Source organism: Procambarus clarkii, chromosome 43 (assembly GCF_040958095.1).
Source record: "Procambarus clarkii isolate CNS0578487 chromosome 43, FALCON_Pclarkii_2.0, whole genome shotgun sequence".
In the NCBI taxonomy this organism is placed as follows: Eukaryota; Metazoa; Arthropoda; class Malacostraca; order Decapoda; family Cambaridae; genus Procambarus; species Procambarus clarkii.
The window spans coordinates 3,470,484-3,498,241 of record NC_091192.1 but is presented as its reverse complement, the minus strand read 5'-3'; the positions used below and the strand labels follow the sequence as shown (position 1 = coordinate 3,498,241).

The 27,758-nt window shown below is 43.2% G+C and overlaps 2 protein-coding genes across 3 annotated transcripts in view; one reads left to right on the top strand and one right to left on the bottom strand.

Moving 5' to 3' along the window:
* The window catches only part of LOC123755708 (uncharacterized), a 90,976-nt gene extending 70,009 nt beyond the window's left edge, over positions 1 to 20,967 (bottom strand). The window contains exons 1-2 of the mRNA XM_045738440.2: positions 20,672 to 20,967; positions 13,868 to 14,174 (exon numbers count right to left, since the gene is read on the bottom strand). Of these exons, the coding sequence (XP_045594396.2) occupies positions 13,868 to 14,174; positions 20,672 to 20,967 (603 nt within the window). The remainder of the gene's footprint in view (positions 1 to 13,867; positions 14,175 to 20,671) is intronic.
* Positions 1 to 27,758, top strand: part of Coq8 (ubiquinone biosynthesis protein COQ8, mitochondrial) — a 350,169-nt gene that overhangs the window by 101,166 nt on the left and 221,245 nt on the right. The gene's annotated exons all lie outside the window — the stretch shown is intronic.

The window sequence follows — 27,758 nt, the reverse complement described above, 5'->3', positions numbered from 1 at the left end:
GCAGCCAGCTCAGACAAACCAGCAGCTGAACGATTTATTAAAGAATTTAAAGAGTTTGCAGAGGCTGAGGGATACCTACCACAACAAATTTTTAATTGTGATGAAACAGGACTGTTCTGGAAAAGATTGCCTAAGAGGACATACATTACCAAGGAAGAAAAATCCTTGCCCGGACACAATCCTATGAAAGATAGGTTTACGCTTGTGCTGTGTTCAAATGTGAGTGGCGATTTGAAAATTAGGGTTAGGTAGGGAAAATTATGTATGATTTAATTTTTTTTAAATTTGAGTTAAAACTAACATAGATATATGACCGAGCCTAACCAATCCTACCTAACCTAACCTAACCTATCTTAACCTTACCTAAACTAACACAATTAAGTCAATAATTTATGTTCTTAATATAATATAATAATAATCATTAAAATAAACTAATTGGAAACAATTTATTGAAAATAAAGAAAATCATTCAGCCTATTAGGCAAATCAGGCCTTGCATAGTAGGCCAAGAAGTGCGTTCTGGCTATTAGGTACGACATATATATATATATATATATATATATATATATATATATATATATATATATATATATATATATATATGTCGTACCTAGTAGCCAGAACGCACTTCTCAGCCTACTATGCAAGGCCTGATTTGCCTAATAAGCCAAGTTTTCCTGAATTAATATATATTCTCCATTTTTTTTCTTATAAAATGATAAAGCTACCCATTTCATTATGTATGAGGTCAATTTTTTTTTATTAGAGTTAAAATTAACGTAGATATATGACCGAACCTAACCAACCCTACCTAACCTAACCTAACCTATCTTTATAGGTTAGGTTAGGTTAGGTAGCCGAAAACGTTAGGTTAGGTTAGGTTAGGTAGGTTAGGTTGTCGAAAAAACATTAATTCGTGAAAACTAGGCTTATTAGGCAAATCAGGCCTTGCATAGTAGGCTCAGAAGTGAGTTCTGGCTACTAGGTACGACATATATATATATATATATATATATTATTAAATATGACCGAAAAAGTAAGATTAATAATTCTAACACGAATTTTCTCAATCTTTCGTACATTACGCTTCACTGTTGGAGGTAAATCAAAAATTAATTCTCCAAAATTCATTTTTATTTCTAGTCTGACGCGACACGGGCGCGTTTCGTAAAACTTATTACATTTTCAAAGACTTTAGTTCACAAATACACAACTGAATAGAACTTACGTATCTCCGATTTTATATCTACATTTGAGTGAGGTGGAAGGGGTGATGTGGCATTAACACAAGACAGAACAAGAGGGGATATTAATAGGGTATTAAAAGTATCAACACAAGACAGAACACAAACAATGGGTATTGAATAGAAGTGTTTGTAGAAAGCCTATTGGTCCATATTTCTTGATGCTTCTATATTGGAGCGGAGTCTTGAGGTGGGTAGAATATAGTTGTGCAATAATTGGCTGTTGATTGCTGGTGTTGACTTCTTGATGTGTAGTGCCTCGCAAACGTCAAGCCGCCTGCTATCGCTGTATCTATCGATGATTTCTGTGTTGTTTACTAGGATTTCTCTGGCGATGGTTTGGTTGTGGGAAGAGATTATATGTTCCTTAATGGAGCCCTGTTGCTTATGCATCGTTAAACGCCTAGAAAGAGATGTTGTTGTCTTGCCTATATACTGGGTTTTTTGGAGCTTACAGTCCCCAAGTGGGCATTTGAAGGCATAGACGACGTTAGTCTCTTTTAAAGCGTTCTGTTTTGTGTCTGGAGAGTTTCTCATGAGTAGGCTGGCCGTTTTTCTGGTTTTATAGTAAATCGTCAGTTGTATCCTCTGATTTTTGTCTGTAGGGATAACGTTTCTATTAACAATATCTTTCAGGACCCTTTCCTCCGTTTTATGAGCTGTGGAAAAGAAGTTCCTGTAAAATAGTCTAATAGGGGGTATAGGTGTTGTGTTAGTTGTCTCTTCAGAGGTTGCATGGCTTTTCACTTTCCTTCTTATGATGTCTTCGACGAAACCATTGGAGAAGCCGTTATTGACTAGGACCTGCCTTACCCTACAGAGTTCTTCGTCGACTTGCTTCCATTCTGAGCTGTGGCTGAGAGCACGGTCGACATATGCGTTAACAACACTCCTCTTGTACCTGTCAGGGCAGTCGCTGTTGGCATTTAGGCACATTCCTATGTTTGTTTCCTTAGTGTAGACTGCAGTGTGGAAACCTCCGCCCTTTTCCATGACTGTTACATCTAGAAAGGGCAGCTTCCCATCCTTTTCCATCTCGTAAGTGAAACGCAGCACGGAACTCTGCTCAGATGCCTCCTTCAGCTCCTGCAGATGTCTGACATCAGGTACCTGTGTAAAAATGTCGTCAACATACCTGCAGTATATGGCCGGTTTCAAGTTCATGTCGACAAAGACTTTTTGCTCGATGGTACCCATGTAGAAGTTTGCAAACAGGACACCTAGGGGAGAACCCATGGCGACCCCATCTACTTGCTTATACATGTGCCCATCCGGGCTCAAGAAGGGTGCCTCTTTAGTACAAGCTTGGAGTAGTTTCCTCAGAATATTTTCTGGTATGCCAAGAGGAGTACAGGCTGGATCACGATACACTCTGTCGGCTATCATTCCGATTGTCTCGTCCACAGGTACGTTGGTAAACAGCGATTCTACGTCCAACGAGGCTCTTATCCCTGTGGCCCGTGTGCCCCGCAGTAAGTCAACAAATTCCTTTGGAGACTTCAGGCTGAAGGCGCAAGGAACATAAGGAGTCAGTAGGCCGTTGAGTCGCTTCGCCAGTCTGTACGTGGGTGTGGGTATCTGGCTAATGATTGGCCGAAGTGGGTTTCCAGGCTTGTGCGTCTTGACATTTCCATACGCATATCCAGGTTTATATTCCCCAATGATCTTTGGCAGGTGGAGTCCGGATTTCTTGGCGTTCACAGTTTCGATCAGTTTGTTTACTTTTGCTTTTAATTCGGCTGTAGTGTCCTTCGTTACCCTTTGGAACTTAGTTTGGTCAGAGAGTATGATGTTCATTTTTGCCAGATATTCGTCTTTTTTAAGAATGACATATATTGGCGACTTGTCACCTCTCCTGACAACTATCTCCTTGTTCTCACGAAGGCTTTTAGCTGCCGCTTTAAGCTCGGGGGACAGTATGGTGCTTCTGTAGTTGCCTCGATTCTTTCCTCCTTCTGCAATAAGTTCTGCTTGTAAGGTATCTTTGGTAGTGACCTTCTTTTGTGTCTCGAGGTCGAATATGTCGTCCAACAGAATTTCCAACTCTACTTTCCGGGCCATCTCACTCGGTCTGGACATAACATGACAGTTTATGCCCAGATTTAGGAGAGTGACTTGGTCCTCAGTGAGGTTAATTCCTGCAAGGTTCAGGAAGCCATCTCTTGGTCGTGGAATTGCCATAGGTCCTCCATATAATGTTGTTAGTTTCTTGATAATCCTTGTTTCAGTGCTGAGGTGATGTTGGTCTGTGAGGATGTCGAGGTGTTGTTCAATGCGGGTACGGATACTATCGTCGATATTGCTATTTCTCCACTCGTTTGTAGCATGAAGTAGTTGCGTTTTGTTGTCTTTGATTTCATTCTCTGCCTTGTATATCTGATCACGAATCAGATCCTGGCGATGTTTTATCGTGAAGGCTTGATTCCTTGCTGCTGGGTCGTGCGCTTTAATATTAGTATATTTTGGTAGCAGTCTTTCCTGTAGACATATATTATTAAATATGACCGAAAAAGTAAGATTAATAATTCTAACACGAATTTTCTCAATCTTTCGTACATTACGCTTCACTGTTGGAGGTAAATCAAAAATTAATTCTCCAAAATTCATTTTTATTTCTAGTCTGACGCGACACGGGCGCGTTTCGTAAAACTTATTACATTTTCAAAGACTTTAGTTCACAAATACACAACTGAATAGAACTTATGTATCTCCGATTTTATATCTACATTTGAGTGAGGTGGGAGGGGTGATGTGGCATTAACACAAGACAGAACAAGAGGGGATATTAATAGGGTATTAAAAGTATCAACACAAGACAGAACACAAACAATGGGTATTGAATAGAAGTGTTTGTAGAAAGCCTATTGGTCCATATTTCTTGATGCTTCTATATTGGAGCGGAGTCTTGAGGTGGGTAGAATATAGTTGTGCAATAATTGGCTGTTGATTGCTGGTCCTAGAAATCCTAGTAAACAACACAGAAATCATCGATAGATACAGCGATAGCAGGCGGCTTGACGTTTGCGAGGCACTACACATCAAGAAGTCAACACCAGCAATCAACAGCCAATTATTGCACAACTATATTCTACCCACCTCAAGACTCCGCTCCAATATAGAAGCATCAAGAAATATGGACCAGTAGGCTTTCTACAAACACTTCTATTCAATACCCATTGTTTGTGTTCTGTCTTGTGTTGATACTTTTAATACCCTATTAATATCCCCTCTTGTTCTGTCTTGTGTTAATGCCACATCACCCCTCCCACCTCACTCAAATGTAGATATAAAATCGGAGATACGTAAGTTCTATTCAGTTGTGTATTTGTGAACTAAAGTCTTTGAAAATGTAATGTCGGAAAATCCGACACCATTTAATATCATACAGACAGGTAAGAGCTGTGTTGTATAAACAAGTTACCCATAGAAAACGTAACTTGTAGTGGAATTACCGTCTAAAGAAAACGGGATATCATCACCACATACTATTATAATTCACCAGCTATTCTGCTGGGAATTATTCTTAAATACATTAGTCTTTGGACTTTACCATCATAAAAACATCTTATATAAATTAACTTAATTATCAATATTAAAGTAGAGTAAATGTGACCCTTCTATCACTTTCTGACATGTGGACAATGTAAGCCAGGCGTCAGAGGGAGGAAGGAGGGCAGCCATTGTTGATATGAGACCAGAGGCTCACACGGGAGCAAATTCGGCTCCTGTTAAATTTACTTGGACGTAGTGTTATGGAACCCAAAGGTGTACCATTGTCAACACGCTGTCTACAAATACAAGTTAAGTGTCTATCCGAAACCCGTTTATCATTCATTTATGGCCATTAATGTCAGGATATAGGGTTAGCCGGTTAGAACGCGAAATCGCCTCATACTAAAGGTAATTAAGCCAGGTCTTTAATGTTCCATGTACTGTATAGTGTTTTCTCTGATATAGCTTGTCATATATAGGATTCTGGCTTCACAGCTAGCGCACTTTTGACAGGTCAAGACGAGGATGCAAGATTATGTGCACCAGTTACTGGGTGATAGAAGCTACCTCAAAGAGGATAATTTGGTGTCTACACTCTAGTTATACCTGGTGGACTAACCTGCTGTACTATAAGAGAAGGAACCTCATCAATGTATGTAGCTATTACTGTAATTTGATTGGCTGCATATGTGTAATATAAACCCCCCCTAATGTGTAGAGGATCGATTTGTGAGATTAAGAGATTATTGCAGAAATACAGTCCACTTAACATTATACAAATTGCTATCGAAGTATATAAATTAACGTATATATAAATTCATATAAATTAAATAAATATAAATCTCACAGGTCGGTTCCCACATTATTTGGTCCTTCGAACCGGATTATTCGGTCCTTTGAACCCACATTTGGTCATCTTAGTACCGGATGAACCAGTTATCCAGTGGATTCATTAAATAAACTAGTGCAGTGTTATTTAAACAAAGCCAGCCAGTCATAGACAGTGGCGTTGCCTCGTGGGAGCTCAGGAGCCTCCCTCAGCCCAGTTCAGCTTCGTCAGCGGTTTCATGCACACCCACAGATATTTGGTGGCGTGTTATTTCGTGAAATGACAGCGCTAATATAGAAACCAGCCAAATTAGTGACTGTGTCTTCGCGAGATTGTTCACGGATTTCGTGGTGTTACATTTCGCGAGAGATTATCCACGAATTTTGTGGAGTTTATTTCGCGAGGTCACTAATAATATTTAATACTTCTAGATAATATTAGAAGTTTCATAGAGGCTAATTAAGAGGCTATTATCAATAATTGTGTATATTATTTCTCCAAAATAGAGAATTATTTAATATATATTGCACTAGTGATCACAGTATAATATTTACTAATTGCCAACCCACAACAGGGTAGGATATGACTAGTTGAACTATTATTGTTCATCCTAGTCCCATTATTACAATAGTCAGTTGTACTATATTGAACAACCTAACACCATTAATGAATGGTCCAGACCCTATTTTGGGTGTAATTTTTATCAACTCGAGTTGAGTTGTGTATATATAATAATTTACTTATGATCATTACACCTTTGAGTGATTAATTAGTGTCTCTACCATCCTAGGGTGATATAGAAGAGCTAACCTAAAGGTACTTCCAATGACACTGGTTTATCACTCAAATCATTAGTGTGTATGATTGTATATATATAATGTGTATTAATTTTAAGTGCTAACCTCTAGTAGAGGTAGGATTATTGCCTAGTGAGTTCAGAATTTGACCCTAGGCTACCATCAGTGCTTGTTCAGTATTATGAGCAGCCCAAGTACAAGCCCCACAAGGCTTCACCAACTAGCCAGTATGGATAATGCTGGCAATGAGAAAACTGTCATACATCTAGTACTACAATTGCTGGATTTACCTCAACCTGATCAGACTGCTGACTCATTACAAGCCTTCAGCATGGAGTTTGAGTCACTACTAAGAATATTCAGTCTTAAGGTTGATATAACTACTAGTGAATGGATGACCAAAGTAGTCCTTCAACGAAAATTGTCCAGCGATATACTAGATGAATTATATGCACATCAACATAACACCATCCTGACAGTACAGGACATCACTGAAGGTTTACATTCCATCATAAACAAACGACGAGCAAATGAGGAAGTTAAAGCCTCTTGCAAGCCTTCAGAAATAGAAAATAAGAGTCAATTAAAGGGTAAAACAACTACCCCAAATAAACATCAATCAATTACTCAAACATCAATTTGCAGAAAATCTGACAATGCAGCATCCTCCTCCAAGCCTACTGTTTCTAGTTCACCCAAACCGGTAACTTCCAAACGTGCAGTAGGCTGGGGAACATGTATGTTCTGCAAAAAGAAACATTCAACATACTGTTGTGCTAATTATCCAACCAGAGACACTCGTATGGAGCGACTCCAGGAATTAGGGAGATGTGCAAGGTGTCTCAAGTCACACAACATAGACTATTGTGATACCCAATTCAACACCTGCAACAGGTGTAGAAGAGGTAGACACCATGCAGCACTGTGCAAATATACGAAATTAACGTATTCAAGACCCAAGGTGGAAGATAGCATTCCCACCACAGTACAGTACTGCAAGGTGCAACAAACAAAGAGTGTCCAATCGGCAAAGTCTAAAGGTAATACGACTTTGCCAACTGCCCAAATTACCATCCTGAATAAGAGGGCCAAGGTCCATACCCGTGGGTTGTTTGACCAAGGATCCCAGAGAACATATGTCACTAAAAAGCTGGCAGATGAATTACAATTAAGGCCTGTAGCCCAGATGTCATTCAACATCTCAGGGTTTGTAACAGATGCAGGACCTCAAGTCTACCAGGTGGTACAACCATCAGTACGCTTAGGCAGGTACGTCTGTCGAGTACAAGCCATTGTGGTGGACAAAATACCAGTAGACCTACAAGTTCAAGGTCTGCAAGCAACAGCCAAATTCCTGAGAAATAGAGGAATAAAATTGGCAGATAATATTAAGTCTGATCACCTCACCGACTTCGGTCTCCTTGTAGGGACAGACTATTGTCATCGATTCATCGGTAGCCCTACTAAATATCAGGGTATAACCATGTTAAACTCTGCAGGAGGTAAATTACTCTCAGGCCCAGTATCAAGCCTGAGGAGACCTATGCCTGCAGATAAACAATACCAGTAGAAACCTAAATTTGTCAGCTGATTATATTTCTCCAGTAGCATTATACTAAGGAGATTACAGCTGACTATACCAACAGAGGTTGATGTTAGTATCATCATTTAAAGCTGAAGATGAGTTCATGAGGCCTCAGTGGCAAATCAGTGAACAGTAGCCTAAAACAGCTACAAGTCACTGCGACCAATGTCACTGAACCCACTGCAGTCTCAGAACCATACTTTACTTTAATGATGAGCTATTCAATCTTCTGAATCAATTAACTAAATTAAACCCCAATAAATCTGATGACTGATTTGATACATTTATTATTTAATCAAGATGTATTCCATGGGCCTCAGTGTTTATATATCAGTGACCAGTTACCTGAAGAAACTTCAAGTTATATCTAATGTCACTGATCTCACTGCAGTCCCTGAATCATACTTGACTGTAGTACTTGATCACATCCAGTCTTCTGGGTTAAATAATATGTAATTAGGCTTGAATATTAGCCTTTCAAGAGTTGACAGGGAAATGAAATCGCATTAGACTTCTAACCCCTGCAACTCTAGTACGGGACATCCGTCCTGTACGAACAGACGCACAAATGTGTGATTACTAACTACTAACATCAAATTAATCAAATAATTCGAAGGAGGAGTATCGGTGTTCGTCTGTTCTAATTAGGACTTCGACCCGTGAGCAGCCCCTGGGGAATTATGTCGGAAAATCCGACACCATTTAATATCATACAGACAGATAAGAGCTGTGTTGTATAAACAAGTTACCCATAGAAAACGTAACTTGTAGTGGAATTACCGTCTAAAGAAAACGGGATATCATCACCACATACTAATATAATTCACCAGCTATTCTGCTGGGAATTATTCTTAAATACATTAGTCTTTGGACTCTACCATCATAAAAACATCTTATATAAATTAACTTAATTATCAATATTAAAGTAGAGTAAATGTGACCCTTCTATCACTTTCTGACATGTGGACAATGTAAGCCAGGCGTCAGAGGGAGGAAGGAGGGCAGCCATTGTTGATATGAGACCAGAGGCTCACACGGGAGCAAATTCGGCTCCTGTTAAATTTACTTGGACGTAGTGTTATGGAACCCAAAGGTGTACCATTGTCAACACGCTGTCTACAAATACAAGTTAAGTGTCTATCCGAAACCCGTTTATCATTCATTTATGGCCATTAATGTCAGGATATAGGGTTAGCCGGTTAGAACGCGAAATCGCCTCATACTAAAGGTAATTAAGCCAGGTCTTTAATGTTCCATGTACTGTATAGTGTTTTCTCTGATATAGCTTGTCATATATAGGATTCTGGCTTCACAGCTAGCGCACTTTTGACAGGTCAAGACGAGGATGCAAGATTATGTGCACCAGTTACTGGGTGATAGAAGCTACCTCAAAGAGGATAATTTGGTGTCTACACTCTAGTTATACCTGGTGGACTAACCTGCTGTACTATAAGAGAAGGAACCTCATCAATGTATGTAGCTATTACTGTAATTTGATTGGCTGCATATGTGTAATATAAACCCCCCCTAATGTGTAGAGGATCGATTTGTGAGATTAAGAGATTATTGCAGAAATACAGTCCACTTAACATTATACAAATTGCTATCGAAGTATATAAATTAACGTATATATAAATTCATATAAATTAAATAAATATAAATCTCACAGGTCGGTTCCCACATGTAATAAGTTTTACGAAACGCGCCCGTGTCGCGTCAGACTAGAAATAAAAATGAATTTTGGAGAATTAATTTTTGATTTACCTCCAACAGTGAAGCGTAATGTACGAAAGATTGAGAAAATTCGTGTTAGAATTATTAATCTTACTTTTTCGGTCATATTTAATAATATATGTCTACAGGAAAGACTGCTACCAAAATATACTAATATATATATATATATATATATATATATATATATGCACAGACTACCCTGTTCCAGTAGCTGAAGTTTATAACAAGCATTTGGCACTGAGTTTTCCCATATAACAGGGCTCGATGAAAGAGCACCGGGGGTCCCACATTATCTCATTGCCTGGGAGAGGATTGGAGTTCTGGTTGGTTAAATACCCCAGAATTCCTACCTCTCTTATGGCTTTGAAGTATGGTGTAGTGGATACAGCGTGCAACTGCCACCTTGTTGGCCAGTGTTCGAGTCCCCTGGTGGGTTGAGTGTCTAAAAAGTTATATATATATATATATATATATATATATATGTATATATATATATATATATATATATATATATATATATATATATATATATATATATATATATATGTCGTACCTAGTAGCCAGAACGTACTTCTCAGCCTACTATGCAAGGCCTGATTTGCCTAATAAGCCAAGTTTTCCTGAATTAATATATTTTCTCTAATTTTTTTCTTATGAAATGATAAAGCTACCCATTTCATTATGTATGTGGTCAATTTTTTTTTATTGGAGTTAAAATTAACATAGATATATGACCGAACCTAACCAACCCTACCTAACCTAACCTATCTTTATAGTTTAGGTTAGGTTAGGTAGCTGAAAAAGTTAAGTTAGGTTAGGTTAGGTAGTCGAAAAAACATTAATTCATGAACACTTGGCTTATTAGGCAAATCGGGCCTTGCATAGTAGGCTGAGAAGTGCGTTCTGGCTACTAGGTACGACATATATATATATATATATATATATATATATATATATATATATATATATATATATATATATATATATATGTCGTATCTAGTAGCCAGAACGCACTTCTCAGCCTACTATGCAAGGGCCAATTTGCCTAATAAGCCAAGTTTTCCTGAATTAATATATTTTCTTTAATTTTTTTTTTACGAAATGATAAAGCTACCCATTTCATTATGTATGAGGTCAATTCTTATTTATTGGAGTTAAAATTAACGTAGATATATGACCGAACCTAACCAACCCTACCTAACCTAACCTAACCTATCTTTATAGGTTAGGTTAGGTAGCAGAAAAAGTTAGGTTAGGTTAGGTTAGGTAGGTTAGGTAGTCGAAAAAACATTAATTCATGAAAACTTGGCTTATTAGGCAAATCGGGCCTTGCATAGTAGGTTGAGAAGTGCGTTCTGGCTACTAGGTACGACATATATATATATAATTTACACATACACATAACTACAGTATTTATATAACTATTTACATTTTTGTACACATAATGAATCACTAAGGTGGTCTGATGGGTCCCCATACACACAACATAGCATCAACATACTAGTCAGCTAATGATGCCACCTGACTCCCCATAATGCTTCCAAAATAACATGCCTATTGCTAACTCTAGGCACAATGTTGTTGTTATTATCAGCATCCTGGTCACTAAATCCTTTATTTGAATAACTTCTTCACATGTTTATTTCCTAAAAGAGCATGAGGTGGTTTCATGATGCAAAGATGAACCAAACAATGACAGAGTGCAGTAGTTCTTCATCATGCGATGAACGTCATAAACAGCATTGTGCTCACTGATATTCGAACATTATACATAATCTTTATTTAATCATGATCTTGTATGATAATATTATTGCAAAATAATCACAATTACCTATATATTTTGTCATTTTAAGTGATGCTGTGAACACAAGCTAAACAGTGGTGCAGTTATCTCATGCTGCATGTGCCAGCCTTAGTTGCTCACTCAGAACAGAGGCCTTCACACTCGGGAATGATTTCAAAATGGTGTCTGTTTACTGGAAGTCTGAGAAAGCCCACGTGAGACCCGTGCACCAGAGGGAATTTTTTAATCTTTTTGCTGTACCCTCATACAGCACATGTTGGGATGTACAATTTGGCCATAATTAGCTCTGCATTACATACAATACTAGACAAGTTGTTGCAGTGACCAGAGGATCCCACCACTAATAAGCCGGTCGGCCAAGCGGACAGCATACTGGACTTATGATCCTATGGTTCCGGGTTTGATCCCGGGCGCCGGCGAAAAGCAATGGGCAGAGTTCCTTTCACCCTATGCCCCTGTTACCTAGCAGTAAAAGAGGTACCTGGGTGTTAGTCAGCTGTCACGGGCTGCTTCCTGGGGGTAGAGGCCTGGTCGAGGACCGGGCCATGGGAGACACTAAAGCCCCAAAATTATCTCAAGATAGCCACTACATACAGTACTAGGCAAGTTGTAACACTGTGACCAGTGGATCCCACCACTACATACAGTACTAGGCAAGTTGTAACACTGTGACCAGTGGATCCCACTACTACATACAGTACTAGGCATGGTGTAACACTGTGACCAGAGGATCCCACCACTACATACAGTACTAGGCAAGTTGTAACACTGTGACCAGTGGATCCCACTACTACATACAGTACTAGGCATGGTGTAACACTGTGACCAGAGGATCCCACCACTACATACAGTACTAGGCAAGTTGTAACACTGTGACCAGAGGATCCCACCACTACATACAGTACTAGGCAAGTTGTAACACTGTGACCAGTGGATCCCACTACTACATACAGTACTAGGCAAGTTGTAACACTGTGACCAGTGGATCCCACCACTACATACAGTACTAGGCAAGTTGTAACACTGTGACCAGTGGATCCCACCACTACATACAGTACTAGGCAAGTTGTAACACTGTGACCAGAGGATCCCACCACTACATACAGTACTAGGCAAGTTGTAAGCACTTGTGACCAGTGGATCCCACTACTACATACAGTACTAGGCAAGTTGTAACACTGTGACCAGTGGATCCCACCACTACATACAGTACTAGGCAAGTTGTAACACTGTGACCAGTGGATCCCACCACTACATACAGTACTAGGCAATGGTGTAAGCACTGTGACCAGAGGATCCCACCACCACATACAGTACTATGCATGGTGTAACACTGTTACCACATCACAGGCACCGGGATGCCGGTTAGCTTTGTGAGTAGCATGCTGGACACATAATTCTGTGGCCTCGGTGTGATTCCCGGTGCTGGGGTAAAACAAAAATGGGCAGAGTTTCTTTCACCCTGATGCCCTTGTTACCTAGCAGTAAATATGTACCTGGGAGTTAGACGGCGGTTACAGGGCTGCTTCCTGGGGGGTCTGTGTGTGGAAAAAAAAAATTGGTAGTTAGTAACAGTTGAGTGACAGTTGAGAGGTGGGCCGAAAGAGCAGAGGTCAACCCCCGCAAGTACACTAGATGAATACAACTAGATGAATACCTGTTGGGATGCACAGCCAAAGGGGAGCCAGGTCAGCCGAGCGGACAGCACGCGGGACTTGTGATCCTGTGGTCCTGGGTTCGATCCCAGGCGCTGGCGAGAAACAATGGGCAGAGTTTCTTTCACCCTATGTCCCTGTTACCTAGCAGTAAAATAGGTACCTGCGTGTTAGTCAGCTGTCAGGGGCTGCCGGGCTGCCTCCTGGGGGTGGAGGCCTGTTCGAGGACCGGGCCGCGGGGACGCTAAAAGCCCCGAAATCATCTCGAGATACCTCAAGATAACTCAAGGTTAAATAACAGCAAATGACCTTATGAGGTAACATGTAGAACACTGGTTCCCAATCATTTTCAGTGTGCAGACCTCTTCTTGGCTTTGAAGTGTTTAGTAGACTACCATGAGTTGCTTTTTTGTATTGACATGAAGATCACCATACAGTACAGAGAAATTATATAATATTACAGTTTTCTGTGCCTTCTAAGAAAAATAATGCTGTATGGAAAATTTATAGTGTACAATATTGTAAAAAAAATTATAATTTTTGCTTTTCTACAGGCCACTAAGGGGTCTGCAGACTACAAGTTAGGAGCTCATGTTGCAGATGTGTAACAGGTGTTCATTTGGGCTGTGGAAATGATCCTATGGGTCTAAATCTGAATGTTTATCATTGGAATGCACTTTGCCTGTATATTCACCAACGAACCTGAAAATAAGGACACAAGACATACCTCTGTTGATGGTTTTCTGTATTTGAGCCCGGGAGAAGTGAGCCGTGTTACCAGAGCACTAAAAACTTGTCTCATTCTTGAGTCTCCAACAATTGCCCAAAGCCATCCCCTGGCCCTGCCAGGAGAGCTAAACAATTCACTGGAGATGTTAAAGGATGGCCTGGGCTGAGTTACTAGAGAAGAATCCCCACTAGGATGGTGATGGAAGTGTAACAGGTATTCATTTGGGCTGTGGAAATGATCCTTTATGTCTGTATCTGAATGTTTGTTATTGGAATGCATTTTGCCTGTATCTTCACCAACAAATCTGAAAATAATGGATATAAGATAATAATAAGATAATAATGACAAAATAAGAATAGAAAAAGTAAATAAATAGGATAAAATTATAATTGAACATAATATGAATACAGTAGGTCAAATTGGACACTAGAACAAAGTGAGGATAAATTAACAAAAAAGCATATTAATTAATAGAAAAAGAAATCTCTCATGGGGGCATTTTGACCACGTCTAAGCGCACCCACTCCATAATGACCTGACGAAAAGCAGGGAAAGAAGCCTGCCTCGCCAGCCTCGAACCCCCGGAAAGGGGATGAGCCACTCAACGCCACCACAGGCCAGAGGACATGACGGTAAATGCCCACGAATCGTGGGACCAAGTACAAGCAAACAGAGCCAAAGGGCCGTCGCCTTACGAAAAGCCGGCCAACGAACAGAGCAATCATCGCGCTGACCAGACGATGCCGGCTCCGAAGGCAATGTTGGGTCAAAGGATGACACCAATGGCCCACCTTGACCAGCGGAACCCCGAGGTCATGCCGAGCCCTGGGATGACCATTACAGAGAACAGCCGCCCTGGAGAACCAACAAGTCCGACATAAGACGACAAGAAGACGAAGCTGCCTGCAGAAACTGCATGACAGCAGACTTCGCAAACAGCAACAGACAAAACGGCAACGAAAACCTAAGTTCCAGGGCTGAAGTGGATTCCAATGAGAGAGCGAGCACAGGCTGACCGCATGCGAGGCAAGAAACAAAGAATAGAAACACTGCTTCCTTCAGGATAGGCGCAAACAGCTTCAACCATCGAAGACTCTGTCTTCGATGGTTCCCATATAAAAATTAGCAAATAAAACTCCTAAGGGGGAGCCCATTGCTACTCCGTCTCTTTGTAGATACATGTCTCCTTTTGGACTGATGAAAGGGGCTTCCTTTGTACATGCTTCGAGAAGACTCTTCAAGTCTTCAGTAGCAGACAAAAACCAACTGTATATTGTCGTTATATAGATGACATATTCGTCATAGTAAAAGACTCAGATGAACTAATTGATCTAAAAAGCCATCTAGAGAGAGAGTCAGTACTCCGATTTACACATGAAAATAGTGAAAATAACAGTCTGCCATTCTTGGATGTACTAATAACAAAAACAGGAACCTCTTTAAGCACCAACGTATATACTAAGCCCGCCAACATAGGATTATGCCTGAACGGTAGAAGTGAGTGCCCCCAAAGATACAAAGCCAGTGTTCTCAATGCTTATATTTGTCGAGCGCTTACCCACTGCTCCGAGTGGAGCAACATGAGTACAGAGTTTGAAAGAGTAACTCAGGTATTGGTGAACAACGAATATAGCAACGCGGAAATAAACGCTGCTATAAGAAGGTACTTGGACCGATGGTATAATCCTGAACTTAGAACAGAAACCACAATACTCCAATAAAATTATATTACAAATCAACCATGCACAGTGAACATATAAAAGAGGAAAGAATAATGAAAGAAATAATCTGTAAAGGAGTAAAAAGCATTACTCCTAACCAAAACATAGACCTGATCATATTCTACAAAACCAAGAAGACTTCTGAACTCCTTATCAAAAACAGCCCGAAGCCGTCGGAGAACCCTCTACAGCAGTCAAGCGTTGTGTACATGTACACTTGCCCCAACTGAGGGATGTAACCTTCAATCTAAGTACATAGGTATGACGTCGACCAAGCTAATGAGGCATTTGACATGTCATCTTCAATCCGGTACCCCCAGGAATCACATGAGACAAGCCCATAACATCACCCTAACAAGAGAGATGTTGAACAAAATTACCTGTATAATAGACAAAACCCAAGATGCAAGAAGATTACAAATTCTTGAAGCAATTCACATAAGAATAGAACAACCTGCCATGAACACCCAAATCATGGAACTATTTACTCTACCCACCATGAGAGTAAGGACAAGACCAGAACATAACGATGCCATAATCTTTGGCAGCAATTATTGGGGAATACAAACCTGGATACGCGTATGGAAATGTCAAGACACACAAGCCTGGAAACCCACTTCAGCCAATCATCAGTCAAATACCCACACCCACGTACAGACTGGCGAAGCGACTCAACGGCTTACTGACTCCTTATGTCCCTTGCGCCTTCAGCCTGAAGTCTCCAAAGGAATTTGTTAACTTACTGCTGGGAACACGGGCCACAGGGATAAGAGCCTCGTTGGACGTAGAATCGCTGTTTACCAACGTACCTGTGGATGAAACAATCGGGATGATAGCGGACAGAGTGTATCGTGATCCTGCCTGTACTCCTCTTGACATACCAGAAAACATTCTAAGGAAACTACTCCAAGCTTGTACTAAATAGGCACCCTTCTTGAGCCTGGATGGGCACATGTATAAGCAAGTAGATGGGGTCGCCATGGGTTCTCCCCTAGGTGTCCTGTTTGCGAACTCATACATGGGTACCATCGAACAAAAGGTCTTAGTTGACATGAAATTGAAACCGGCCATATACTGCAGGTATGTTGACGACATTTTTACACAGGTACCTGATATCAGACATCTGCAGGAGCTGAAGGAGGCATTTGAGCGGAATTCTGTGTTGCATTTCACTTACGAGATGGAGAAGGATGGGAAGCTGCCCTTTCTAGATGTAACAGTCATGGAAAGGAGCGGAGGTTTCCACACTGCACTCTACACTAAGGAAACAAACATAGGAATGTGCCTCAATGCCAACAGTGACTGCCCAGACAGGTACAAGAGGAGTGTTAACGCTTATGTCGACCGTGCTCTCAGCCACAGCTCAGGATGGAAGCAAGTCAATGAAGAACTCTGTAGGGTAAGGCAGGTCCTAGTCAACAACGGCTTCTCCAATGGTTTCGTCGAAGACATCATAAGAAGGAAGGTGAAATGCCATGCAACCTCTGAAGAGACAACTAACACAACACCTGTACCCCCTAGTTAGACTGTTTTACAGGAACTTCTTTTCCACAGCTCATAAACCGAAGGAAAGGGTCCTGAAAGATATTGTTAATAGAAACGTTATCCCTACAGACAAAAATCAGAAGATACAATTGACGATTTACTATAAAACCAAGAATACGGCCATCCTACTCATGAGAAACTCTCCAGACACAAAGCAGAATGCTCTAAAAGAGACCAATGTCGTCTATGCCTTCAAATGCCCACTTGGGGACTGTAAGCCTCAAAGAACTCGGTATATAGGCAAGACTACAACATCTCTTTCCAGGCGATTAACGATGCATAAGCAACTGGGCTCCATTAAGAAACATATAATCTCTTCCCACAATCAGACCATCACCAGAGAAGTCTTAACAAAAAACACGGAAATCATCGATAGATACAGCGATAGCAGGCGGCTTGATATCTGTGAGGCACTACACATTAAGAAGTCAACACCAGCAATCAACAGTCAATTAATGCACAACTATATTCTACCCACTTCAAGACTCTGCACCAATATAGAAGCATCAAGAAATATGGGCCAATAGGCCCTTTACAGTTACTTCCATTCTTCCTGTTAACCCTTAAAGTGCGCATCACATCATATGACGTGTTGGACGTTGTTCCAGTCAACTGCGCATCACGTCATATGATGTGTTGGAGTTCTACGCAAGATTTAAACGGCCCGCGGATACACGGAGTTCACCACACCTTCATCAGGGCTCTTGTAAACAGACGCCATTTTAAAAAAAAATTGTGGGCCAAACTCCCGGGTGTTATTGGCCACAGTATTGAGTGAGTAACCAAGCCTGATGCATGCAGCATGAGCTAACAGCACTGCTGTTCAGCTTGTGACCACAGCATCGCCTAAAAATGCCAAAATATGCTTGTTCATGCTATTATGTAGCGATAATATTATTACAGAAGACCCCTGACTGTGATAAAACTGACCAGGGTTCTGATAATAGCAGGATTGTGGTGATATTTAGCGCTGTGCACCATGGAGGGAGGAGTAATGCTGTGGGAGGGAGGGTGGTGGCGATGTCTTCTGACTGTGTGTGGCCACCTTTTATTGACTGCACTCAGCATACCAGCTTAGTGGTTTGCTATGGTGAACACAAATGTAGATACTTATATATGACGTGTGTATAGTGTGAGATAACAGCGAGAGTAGGAGGTTGGGAGCCGCCATTTTGGTGAGGGAGGAGCGTCGTCTGCAGGACTTACCATGTTGTTTACTGATGACCACGATGGTCTTTGGGCACCATACCAGTTTACTTGTACAAGTATGGTGAATAAAACAGGTAGATATTCATATATAATGTGTGTATATAGCGTAATAACACCACAAACTCTTTGTGGTTGGCCCGAAACGCTTTGCGTAATAGTGGCTTTAGGCATTGTATGTACTAGCTCTACCTATAAGTCAACCAATCTTTGTAAAAATTTCTTGTATGTATGTACCTTACCTAAATAAACATTTATTTATTATTTACAAACAGTATTGTTGTAGGAGAAATATTAGTGCGTCTGGCCTTGAGGGCGGCCGCCATCCAGCTGACTGTGTGAGGTAGCTACGTCTTTGTGCCTTTACTCACCATACAAGCTTAGATGTACAGTTATGGTGAACAAAACATGTAAATACTTATATATAACGTCTGTATATAAAAGCAAAAACAGTATGGTGGGTGGAGAATGGTGGCAAGTCAGGTGAGGTGAGGGAGGGAGTGGCAGCCAGTGGAAGCCAGTGGCAGCCAGTCACTGCCTGCCACTGCCACTGCCACTCAGCATACCAACTTAGTGGTTCGTTATGGTGAACAAAACATGCAGATACTTATATATAACCTGTGTATATAGTGTAATAACTGACAAAATATTTGTTCACTGTTTGATGAACATAATTGAATCAACAATATGCACACCATATTTTTGAGTACAGCGATGATTCACTCATTGTATTATATAAATATATCACACTACACACTATTGAATAATATTACAGCAAAAAAACTACGGAAAATCAATCAGAGACATTGAAATAATTAGGTAATTATCTCTTTGTGGAAACTCCGGCCTGACAGTTGGCGATCAACAGACCGCCTGGGACGCACGCTCAGTCAGCGCCTGATTTTTGCCAGAATTCCCCGCCCTATAGTGGGCAATATATGCCACTTACAATTTTTTTATTATTTTTCCCGTGATCAGTGAACACAAATTAACAGGTTAGGAAGAAAAAATAATTTTTTTTTGTCTTTTTTGGTATGCGCCTGTGGGTGTCAAATGGTATATAGCTATGCGCCATTTAAGGGTTAAGCGGTGTATGAGTATTTATTGCTTGTATGTTTGCTTCAGTAAGATTATGCCCAGTGTGTTTAACAACTTCTGCTCAGTCAGTTGAATCTTAGTTGAAATCTTATTGGGTTTGTAACTTTGGACTGTGTTAGATAATGTTCCAGTGGTCTGTCGGGCATTTCTCCAAAGTACTGACATTTCCTCTCATTTTCTGGAACCTGTAAGCCTATTTCCCATCTACATGGGTATCCAAGCCTGATGCAATGTAAGTGCACTGCTGTTATTGGACATAGACTGGTCACGGTAGGCCTAATTTGAATGCTATAAGAAATATGAACAATTACAGAGACCCCCTAATGTGATTTCTGAGTCGTGTGTGAAACATTTGGTGTGATTCACCTTAGATTTTATTGACTGTAATATATTTTCTGAGACCCTTACAGTTGTTTCAGTGTTTTTTATTAATACATTTTCTGAGAGAAAGGGGATAGGGGGAAGCATGGGGGGGGGGGGGGGGAAGGACGAGGGGGTGGATCAAAGGGAGGGGGAGGGGAGGGGGAGTATAACATCATTGTAGAATTTTTTATCCTATTAAGATTAATTTGCCAAAAAATGATTGAACAAAAAAATATTGATTTAGGATAAATAGTTGTCTTTCAGTTAAACACCATTGGGTCTGGCTTAAAAATGATTGGGTGACCATGCATACAGTCTCACCCTTGTCTAAGGTAGTCTTGGTAGGCTTTAACAGGTTTTGTGTCCTTGACAGGTAAAAACAAGTATTAAACCAATTAAAATGATATAGGACCAAATAGGTTAAATTTGATAAAATATGGATAAATGGGATGAAATACCTGACAAAATGCAGTAAATATAAATAGGACAAAATAAATATAAATTGACTAAATCAGAGTAAAAATGGATGTAATAAATGTGTGACAAAATAAGAATCAATAAAAAATTCCTTAGGATTATTAGCACTTGAGAATAGAGATTGAAATGAGTGTAAAAGCTTGTTGTATTGACTTGTTGCGTCAATGTGGGACCTTGACCTGTAACCCAAACACTTCTGAAACATTGTCTCTTCTCCATGTATCAAGTACACAGTATTAAATGACAACAAAAGGGTTTTGGGAATGAACCAAAGTTCAGACATGTTAAAGTTTAGGTTAATTTGCCAAATTGTTGCATGTCATTGGGAATCACATTATCTATATTATTAAAGTCTTTATATTATTGTAAAAACTGCAATAGTATACTGTACCGTTTAGGACGAGTCAGTTTTTCAGCTGCTGTTTGAATACAGGTGAGAATGTCCTTTTTGCTGTAGTTATGGAGGCGACAGCAGGTGTTGCGAAGGATATTGGTGTGTCTTGTGTGATTGTAGTCATAGCAGGCTTGGTTTAATGCTGAATGTTGCACGTGTTCTTGTGTGAAGATGATGACATGAGTAGTGATAAGGACCCAGGTGAGCAGCAGGCCGTACCACAGCTGATGCCCACTCCATCCACCTCCTTGCCCATGCCACCACAGCCATGCTTTTTTGAATGTGTATCCCATGCTGTGCTCTGATTCTCACTCTCCATCCAAACAACTTGTTGCCTGTAATTCTGTCATGTAAACATGCATTTTTGTATTGTGTAGTTCATAAAAAATAAGACATTAAGTGAATATAAAATGGCATTTTTCAAAGCTACTCTCTAAGGTGAGATATAATATTTCCACAGAACAGAATTGTACAGTCATGCAGAACAATATTTTGGCATCAGTGTGACAGGAAACTTATCTTGCTTGGCATGACGGGTGACCGTCTAGAGAGGGCTCTGCCTACCAGCAATTGCCCTGCTTGGCTATCTGCACTGGCCACCACTGGTTAGCATGAAAACATACTCTTGTGTTCTCTGACCCCCAAGGGCATGGTCAGAGACCACGCCTCGGCGACATTGACTTGCCTGGAACCAGCAAGAGGTAAACAACAGGCAGACCCTTGTCCCACTCCACATGGGCTTGAATACTAGACCAAGCAAGCCATAAGATCTGATAAAGGCAATTGCCATTGTAAGGCTTAAGCTATGGAAGCAAGCCTTCAAGATAACTTAAACTTATATATCTAAGTTTCTTTGCACATTCTAGATGAGAATCTCCTCCACGTGAACTCCATACAGTTGCTCATGTACCCCTTAAGCCATGCCATATGCTGAGATCACAATGAAGTTTTGAACACTTAGTGCTAGTATTTATGAATCTTGTCTAGATCTTACCTGGAGGGGGTTGGAGCCTGGCCTTGTGATAATTTGGTCTAACAGGCTGTTACATGGAACGGCTCGCAGGCCCACATATCCACTACAGCCCACATGGTTCGGCACTTCTAGCAAGAATTTACCTAATTGGTTCTTGAAGAAGTCCACCTTGGTTCCGGCAATGTTTGTAATGCTTGATGGGAGGGTGTTGAACAGCTCTGGACCTCTGATGGACCTCAGACAGTGCTCTTTGGCTGGATACTCCCTCTAATCCTGCTCAGCATCCATTCAGCAACCATGGAAGGCAGTGGATTGTCAACAGCAGACCTGGATTATGGGTCCAACCTGTGGCTGCCAGGTGAATTCCTAGCTCTAACACTCCTTGTGATACCCCCAGGCCCCACTTTAGTACAAAAACTATGAACAGCTATGGCAGGCATAAGCTCCATACCACCATGCCAGCCAACACCATGTGCTACATATGTGCCCATGACCTGCACAGCTGACAACGTGTTTGTTCAAATCTTCAGTCATGCTAGGAGGGGCCGTTTAAAGTGATTTCCAGCACACCAAAGTTCTTCACCATAAAACACAGAGGCAAACAGGTAAATGTCTCCATTGATCACCTGAAAACAGCACGCCGTAACACTGCCCCAGATATTCCAACAGAAATAATGGCAATGATATTGTGAGGGTCGACCAGGAGCCCTGGTCGAGGACCAGGCCGCATGGACCTTGAGCCCCGAAATCATCGCAAGGTAATGATGTGCACGTTTCAATCACTGTTTCCAATAGAACCACCTCTTGAACCTACGACTACAGACGGTCCAGCAAGACCTCCCACCCCACAACCCCCAGTTAGATGACACTAGTGAAGAGAAAATCAACTGCGAGGGTTTCACTACATGATAGGTCACTGACCAGCTAGATTCCTTCATCTAGTATCTTTCTGACTGCCAGAGAAGTGGAGTACTGTAGCTAGCCTGGCTCCTGTATTCAAGCCTGGCCCCCAGTAGTCAAGCCTGGCTCCTGTAGTCAAGCCTGGCTACTGTAGTCAAGCCTGGCTCCTGTAGTCAAGCCTGGCTACTGTAGTCAAGCCTGGCTCCTGTAGTCAAGCCTGGCTCCTGTAGTCAAGCCTGACTCCTGTAGTCAAGCCTGGCCCCCAGTAGTCAAGCCTGGCTCCTGTAGTCAAGCCTGGCTCCTGTAGTCAAGCCTGGCTCCTGTAGTCAAGCCTGGCCCTTGTAGTCAAACCTGGCCCCTGTAGTCAAGCCTGGCTCCTGTAGTCAAGCCTGGCTCCTGTAGTCAAGCCTGGCTCCTGTAGTCAAGCCTGACTCCTGTAGTCAAGCCTGGCCCCCAGTAGTCAAGCCTGGCTCCTGTAGTCAAGCCTGGCTCCTGTAGTCAAGCCTGGCTCCTGTAGTCAAGCCTGGCCCCTGTAGTCAAGCCTGGCTCCTGTAGTCAAGCCTGGCTCCTGTAGTCAAGCCTGGCTCCTGTAGTCAAGCCTGGCTCCTGTAGTCAAGCCTGGCCCCTGTAGTCAAGCCTGGCCCCCAGTAGTCAAGCCTGGCTCCTGTAGTCAAGCCTGGCTCCTGTAGTCAAGCCTGGCTCCTGTAGTCAAGCCTGACTCCTGTAGTCAAGCCTGGCCCCCAGTAGTCAAGCCTGGCTCCTGTAGTCAAGCCTGGCTCCTGTAGTCAAGCCTGGCCCTTGTAGTCAAGCCTGGCCCCTCTAGTCAAGCCTGGCTCCTGTAGTCAAGCCTGGCTCCTGTAGTCAAGCCTGGCCCCTGTAGTCAAGCCTGGCCCCTGTAGTCAAGCCTGGCCCTTGTAGTCAAGCCTGGCCCCTGTAGTCAAGCCTGGCCCCTGTAGTCAAGCCTGGCCCCTGAAGTCAAGCCTGGCCCCTGTAGTCAAGCCTGGCTCCTGTAGTCAAGCCTGGCTCCTGTAGTCAAGCCTGGCCCCAGTAGTCAAGCCTGGCTCCTGTAGTCAAGCCTGGCTCCTGTAGTCAAGCCTGGCCCCTGTAGTCAAGCCTGGCTCCTGTGGTCAAGCCTGGCCCCTGTAGTCAAGCCTGGCTCCTGTAGTCAAGCCTGGCTCCTGTAGTCAAGCCTGGCCCCTGTAGTCAAGCCTGGCTCCTGTAGTCAAGCCTGGCTCCTGTAGTCAAGCCTGGCTCCTGTAGTCAAGCCTGGCTCCTGTAGTCAAGCCTGGCCCCTGTAGTCAAGCCTGGCCCCTGTAGTCAAGCCTGGCCTCTGTAGTCAAGCCTGGCCCCTGTAGTCAAGCCTGGCCTCTGTAGTCAAGCCTGGCCCCTGTAGTCAAGCCTGGCTCCTGTAGTCAAGCCTGGCTCCTGTAGTCAAGCCTGGCCCCTGTAGTCAGCTTCTTTATGAATGACATTCAAGCTGCAGATAATATAACGGATATTACCACAAACTCGGAAGACTTTGAAAGAGAAATTGATAATATGCCTATGCACTCAGCTCCTGGGCCTGACTCATGGAATTCAATATTCATAAAGAAATGTAAAGTACCAGTAGCGAGAGCACTCAGCGTAATATGGAGAAAGAGCCTGGATACAGGGGAGATACCAGCAGCACTTAAATCTGCAGATATAGCTCCGTTGCACAAGGGGGGGAGTAAAGCCTTGGCAAAAAATTATAGGCCAGTTGCACTAACATCACACATAATAAAAGTGTTTGAAAGAGTGATTAGGAATCAAATTTCTAGTTTTATGGAAAACAATGAATTGCACAATCCAGGACAACATGGATTTAGAGCGGGAAGATCCTGTCTGTCACAGTTACTCAACCACTATGACAAAATCACAGAAGCCCTAGAAGAAAAGCAAAATGCAGATGTTGTATACACAGACTTTGCAAAGGCGTTCGACAAATGTGACCATGGGGTGATAGCTCACAAAATGAGGTCAATGGGAATAACGGGAAAAGTAGGACGCTGGATACTCAATTTCCTGTCGAACAGAACACAAAGAGTAACAGTCAATCGGATAAAATCGAGTCCAAGCGATGTTAAAAGCTCTGTACCTCAAGGTACAGTCCTTGCACCGCTACTGTTCCTTATTCTCATATCTGATATAGACAAAAATACACGCCACAGCTTCGTGTCGTCCTTTGCAGATGACACAAAAATCAGCATGAAAATTACCTCTGCTGAAGACATTGAAAAACTACAAGCAGATGTCAACAAAGTTTTTGATTGGGCAGCAGAAAATAACATGATGTTTAACAGTGATAAATTTCAGGTACTCAGGTACGGCAAAAATGAGGATCTGAAACATAATACAGGGTACAAAACACAATCGAATCTTCCCATAGTAGGAAAACAGCATGTCAAGGATTTGGGAATAATGATGTCCGACGATCTAACGTTTAGGGAGCATAACCAAGCAAATATCGCGTCAGCCAGAAAAATGATCGGATGGATTACGAGAACTTTCAAATCCAGGGATCCCATCACAATGGTTGTACTCTTCAAGTCACTTGTGCTGTCCCGTCTCGAGTACTGCTCAGTACTCACTTCCCCCTTCAGAGCAGGAGAGATTGCTGAAATAGAGGGAATACAGAGAACATATACGGCACGCATAGACGAGATAAAACACCTAAATTATTGGGATCGTCTCAAAGCTCTCCAAATGTACTCTCTAGAAAGGAGACGAGAGAGATACCAAATAATATACACCTGGAAAATACTGGAGGGTCAGGTCCCAAATCTACACAGTAAAATAACAACGTACTGGAGTGAACGATATGGAAGAAAATGCAAGATTGAACCTGTGAAGAGCAGAGGTGCCATAGGCACAATCAGAGAGCACTGTATAAACATCAGGGGTCCGCGGTTGTTCAACGTCCTCCCAGCGAGCATAAGAAATATTGCCGGAACAACCGTGGACATCTTCAAGAGAAAACTGGACGGTTTTCTAAGAGAAGTTCCGGATCAGCCGGGCTGTGGTGGGTACGTGGCCCTGCGGGCCGCTCCAAGCAACAGCCTGGTGGACCAAACTCTCACAAGTCGAGCCTGGCCTCGGGCCGGGCTTGGGGAGTAGAAGAACTCCCAGAACCCCATCAACCAGGTATCAACCAGTCAAGCCTGGCCCCTGTAGTCAAGCCTGGCTCCTGTAGTCAAGCCTGGCCCCTGTAGTCAAGCCTGGCCCCTGTAGTCAAGCCTGGCTCCTGTAGTCAAGCCTGGCCCCTGTAGTCAAGCCTGGCTCCTGTAGTCAAGTTTAGTCCCTGTAGTCAAGCCTGGCCCCTGTAGTCAAGTTTAGTCCCTGTAGTCAAGCCTGGCTCCTGTGGTCAAGCCTGGCCCCTGTAGTCAAGCCTGGCTCCTGTAGTCAAGCCTGGCTCGTGTGGTCAAGCCTGGCCCCTGTAGTCAAGCCTGGCTCCTGTAGTCAAGCCTGGCCCCTGTAGTCAAGCCTGGTTCCTGTAGTAAAGCCTGGCTCCTGTAGTCAAGCCTGGCCCCTGTAGTCAAGCCTGGCCCCTGTAGTCAAGCCTGGCCCCTGTAGTCAAGCCTGGCCCCTGTAGTCAGGCCTGACCCCTTGTAGTCAAGCCTGGCTCATGTAGTCAAGCCTGGCTCCTGTAGTCAAGCCTGGCTCCTGTAGTCAAGCCTGGCCCCTGTAGTCAGGCCTGGCCCCTGTAGTCAAGCCTGGCCCCTGTAGTCAATCCTGGCCCCTGTAGTCAAGCCTGGCCCCTGTAGTCAAGCCTGGCCCCTGTAGTCAGGCCTGACCCCTTGTAGTCAAGCCTGGCTCCTGTAGTCAAGTTTAGTCCCTGTAGTCAAGCCTGACCCCTGTAGTCAAGCCTGACCCCTGTAGTCAAGCCTGGCTCCTAAATCAAAGCCTGGCTCCTGTAGTCAAGCCTGGCTCCTGTAGTCAAGCAGTGCTCCTGTAGTCAAGCCTGGCCCCTGTAGTCAAGCCTGACCCCTTGTAGTCAAGCCTGGCTCCTGTAGTCAAGCCTGGCTTCTGTAGTCAAGCCTGGCTTCTGTAGTCAAGCCTGGCCCCTGTAGTCAAGCCTGGCCCCTGTAGTCAAGCCTGGCCCCTGTAGTCAAGCCTCGCCCCTGTAGTCAAGCCTGGCCCCTGTAGTCAAGCCTGGTTCCTGTAGTAAAGCCTGGCTCCTGTAGTCAAGTCTGGCCCCTGTAGTCAGGCCTGGCCCCTGTAGTCAAGCCTGGCCCCTGTAGTCAGGCCTGACCCCTGTAGTCAGGCCTGGCTCCTGTAGTCAAGCCTGGCCCCTGCATTCAGGCCTGACCCCTTGTAGTCAAGCCTGGCTCCTGTAGTCAAGCCTGGCTCCTGTAGTCAAGCCTGGCTCCTGTAGTCAAGCCTGGCCCCTGTAGTCAGGCCTGACCCCTTGTAGTCAAGCCTGGCTCCTGTAGTCAAGCCTGGCTCCTGTAGTCAAGCCTGACCCCTGTAGTCAAGTTTAGTCCCTGTAGTCAAGCCTGGCCCCTGTAGTCAGGCCTGGCTCCTGTAGTCAAGCCTGGCTCCTGTAGTCAAGCCTGGCTCCTGTAGTCAAGCCTGGCTCCTGTAGTCAAGCCTGGCTCCTGTAGTCAAGCCTGGCTCCTGTAGTCAAGCCTGGCTCCTGTAGTCAAGCCTGGCCCCTGTAGTCAAGCCTGGCCCCTGAAGTCAAGTCTGGCTCCTGTAGTCAAGCCTGGCCCCTGTAGTCAAGCCTGGCTCCTGTAGTCAAACCTGGCCCCTGTAGTCAAGCCTGGCTCCTGTAGTCAAGCCTGGCTCCTGTATTCAAGCCTGGCTCCTGTAGTCAAGCCTGGCCCCTGTAGTCAAGCCTGGCTCCTGTAGTCAAGCCTGGCTCCTGTAGTCAAGCCTGGCCCCTGTAGTCAAGCCTGGCTCCTGTATTCAAGCCTGGCTCCTGTAGTCAAGCCTGGCCCCTGTAGTCAAGCCTGGCCCCTGTAGTCAAGCCTGGCCCCTGTAGTCAGGCCTGACCCCTTGTAGTCAAGCCTGGCTCCTATAGTCAAGCCTGGCTCCTGTAGTCAAGCCTGGCCCCTGTAGTCAAGCCTGGTCCCTGTAGTCAAGCCTGGTCCCTGTAGTCAAGCCTGGTCCCTGTAGTCAAGCCTGGTCCCTGTAGTCAAGCCTGGTCCCTGTAGTCAAGCTTGGCCCCTGTAGTCAAGCTTGGCCCCT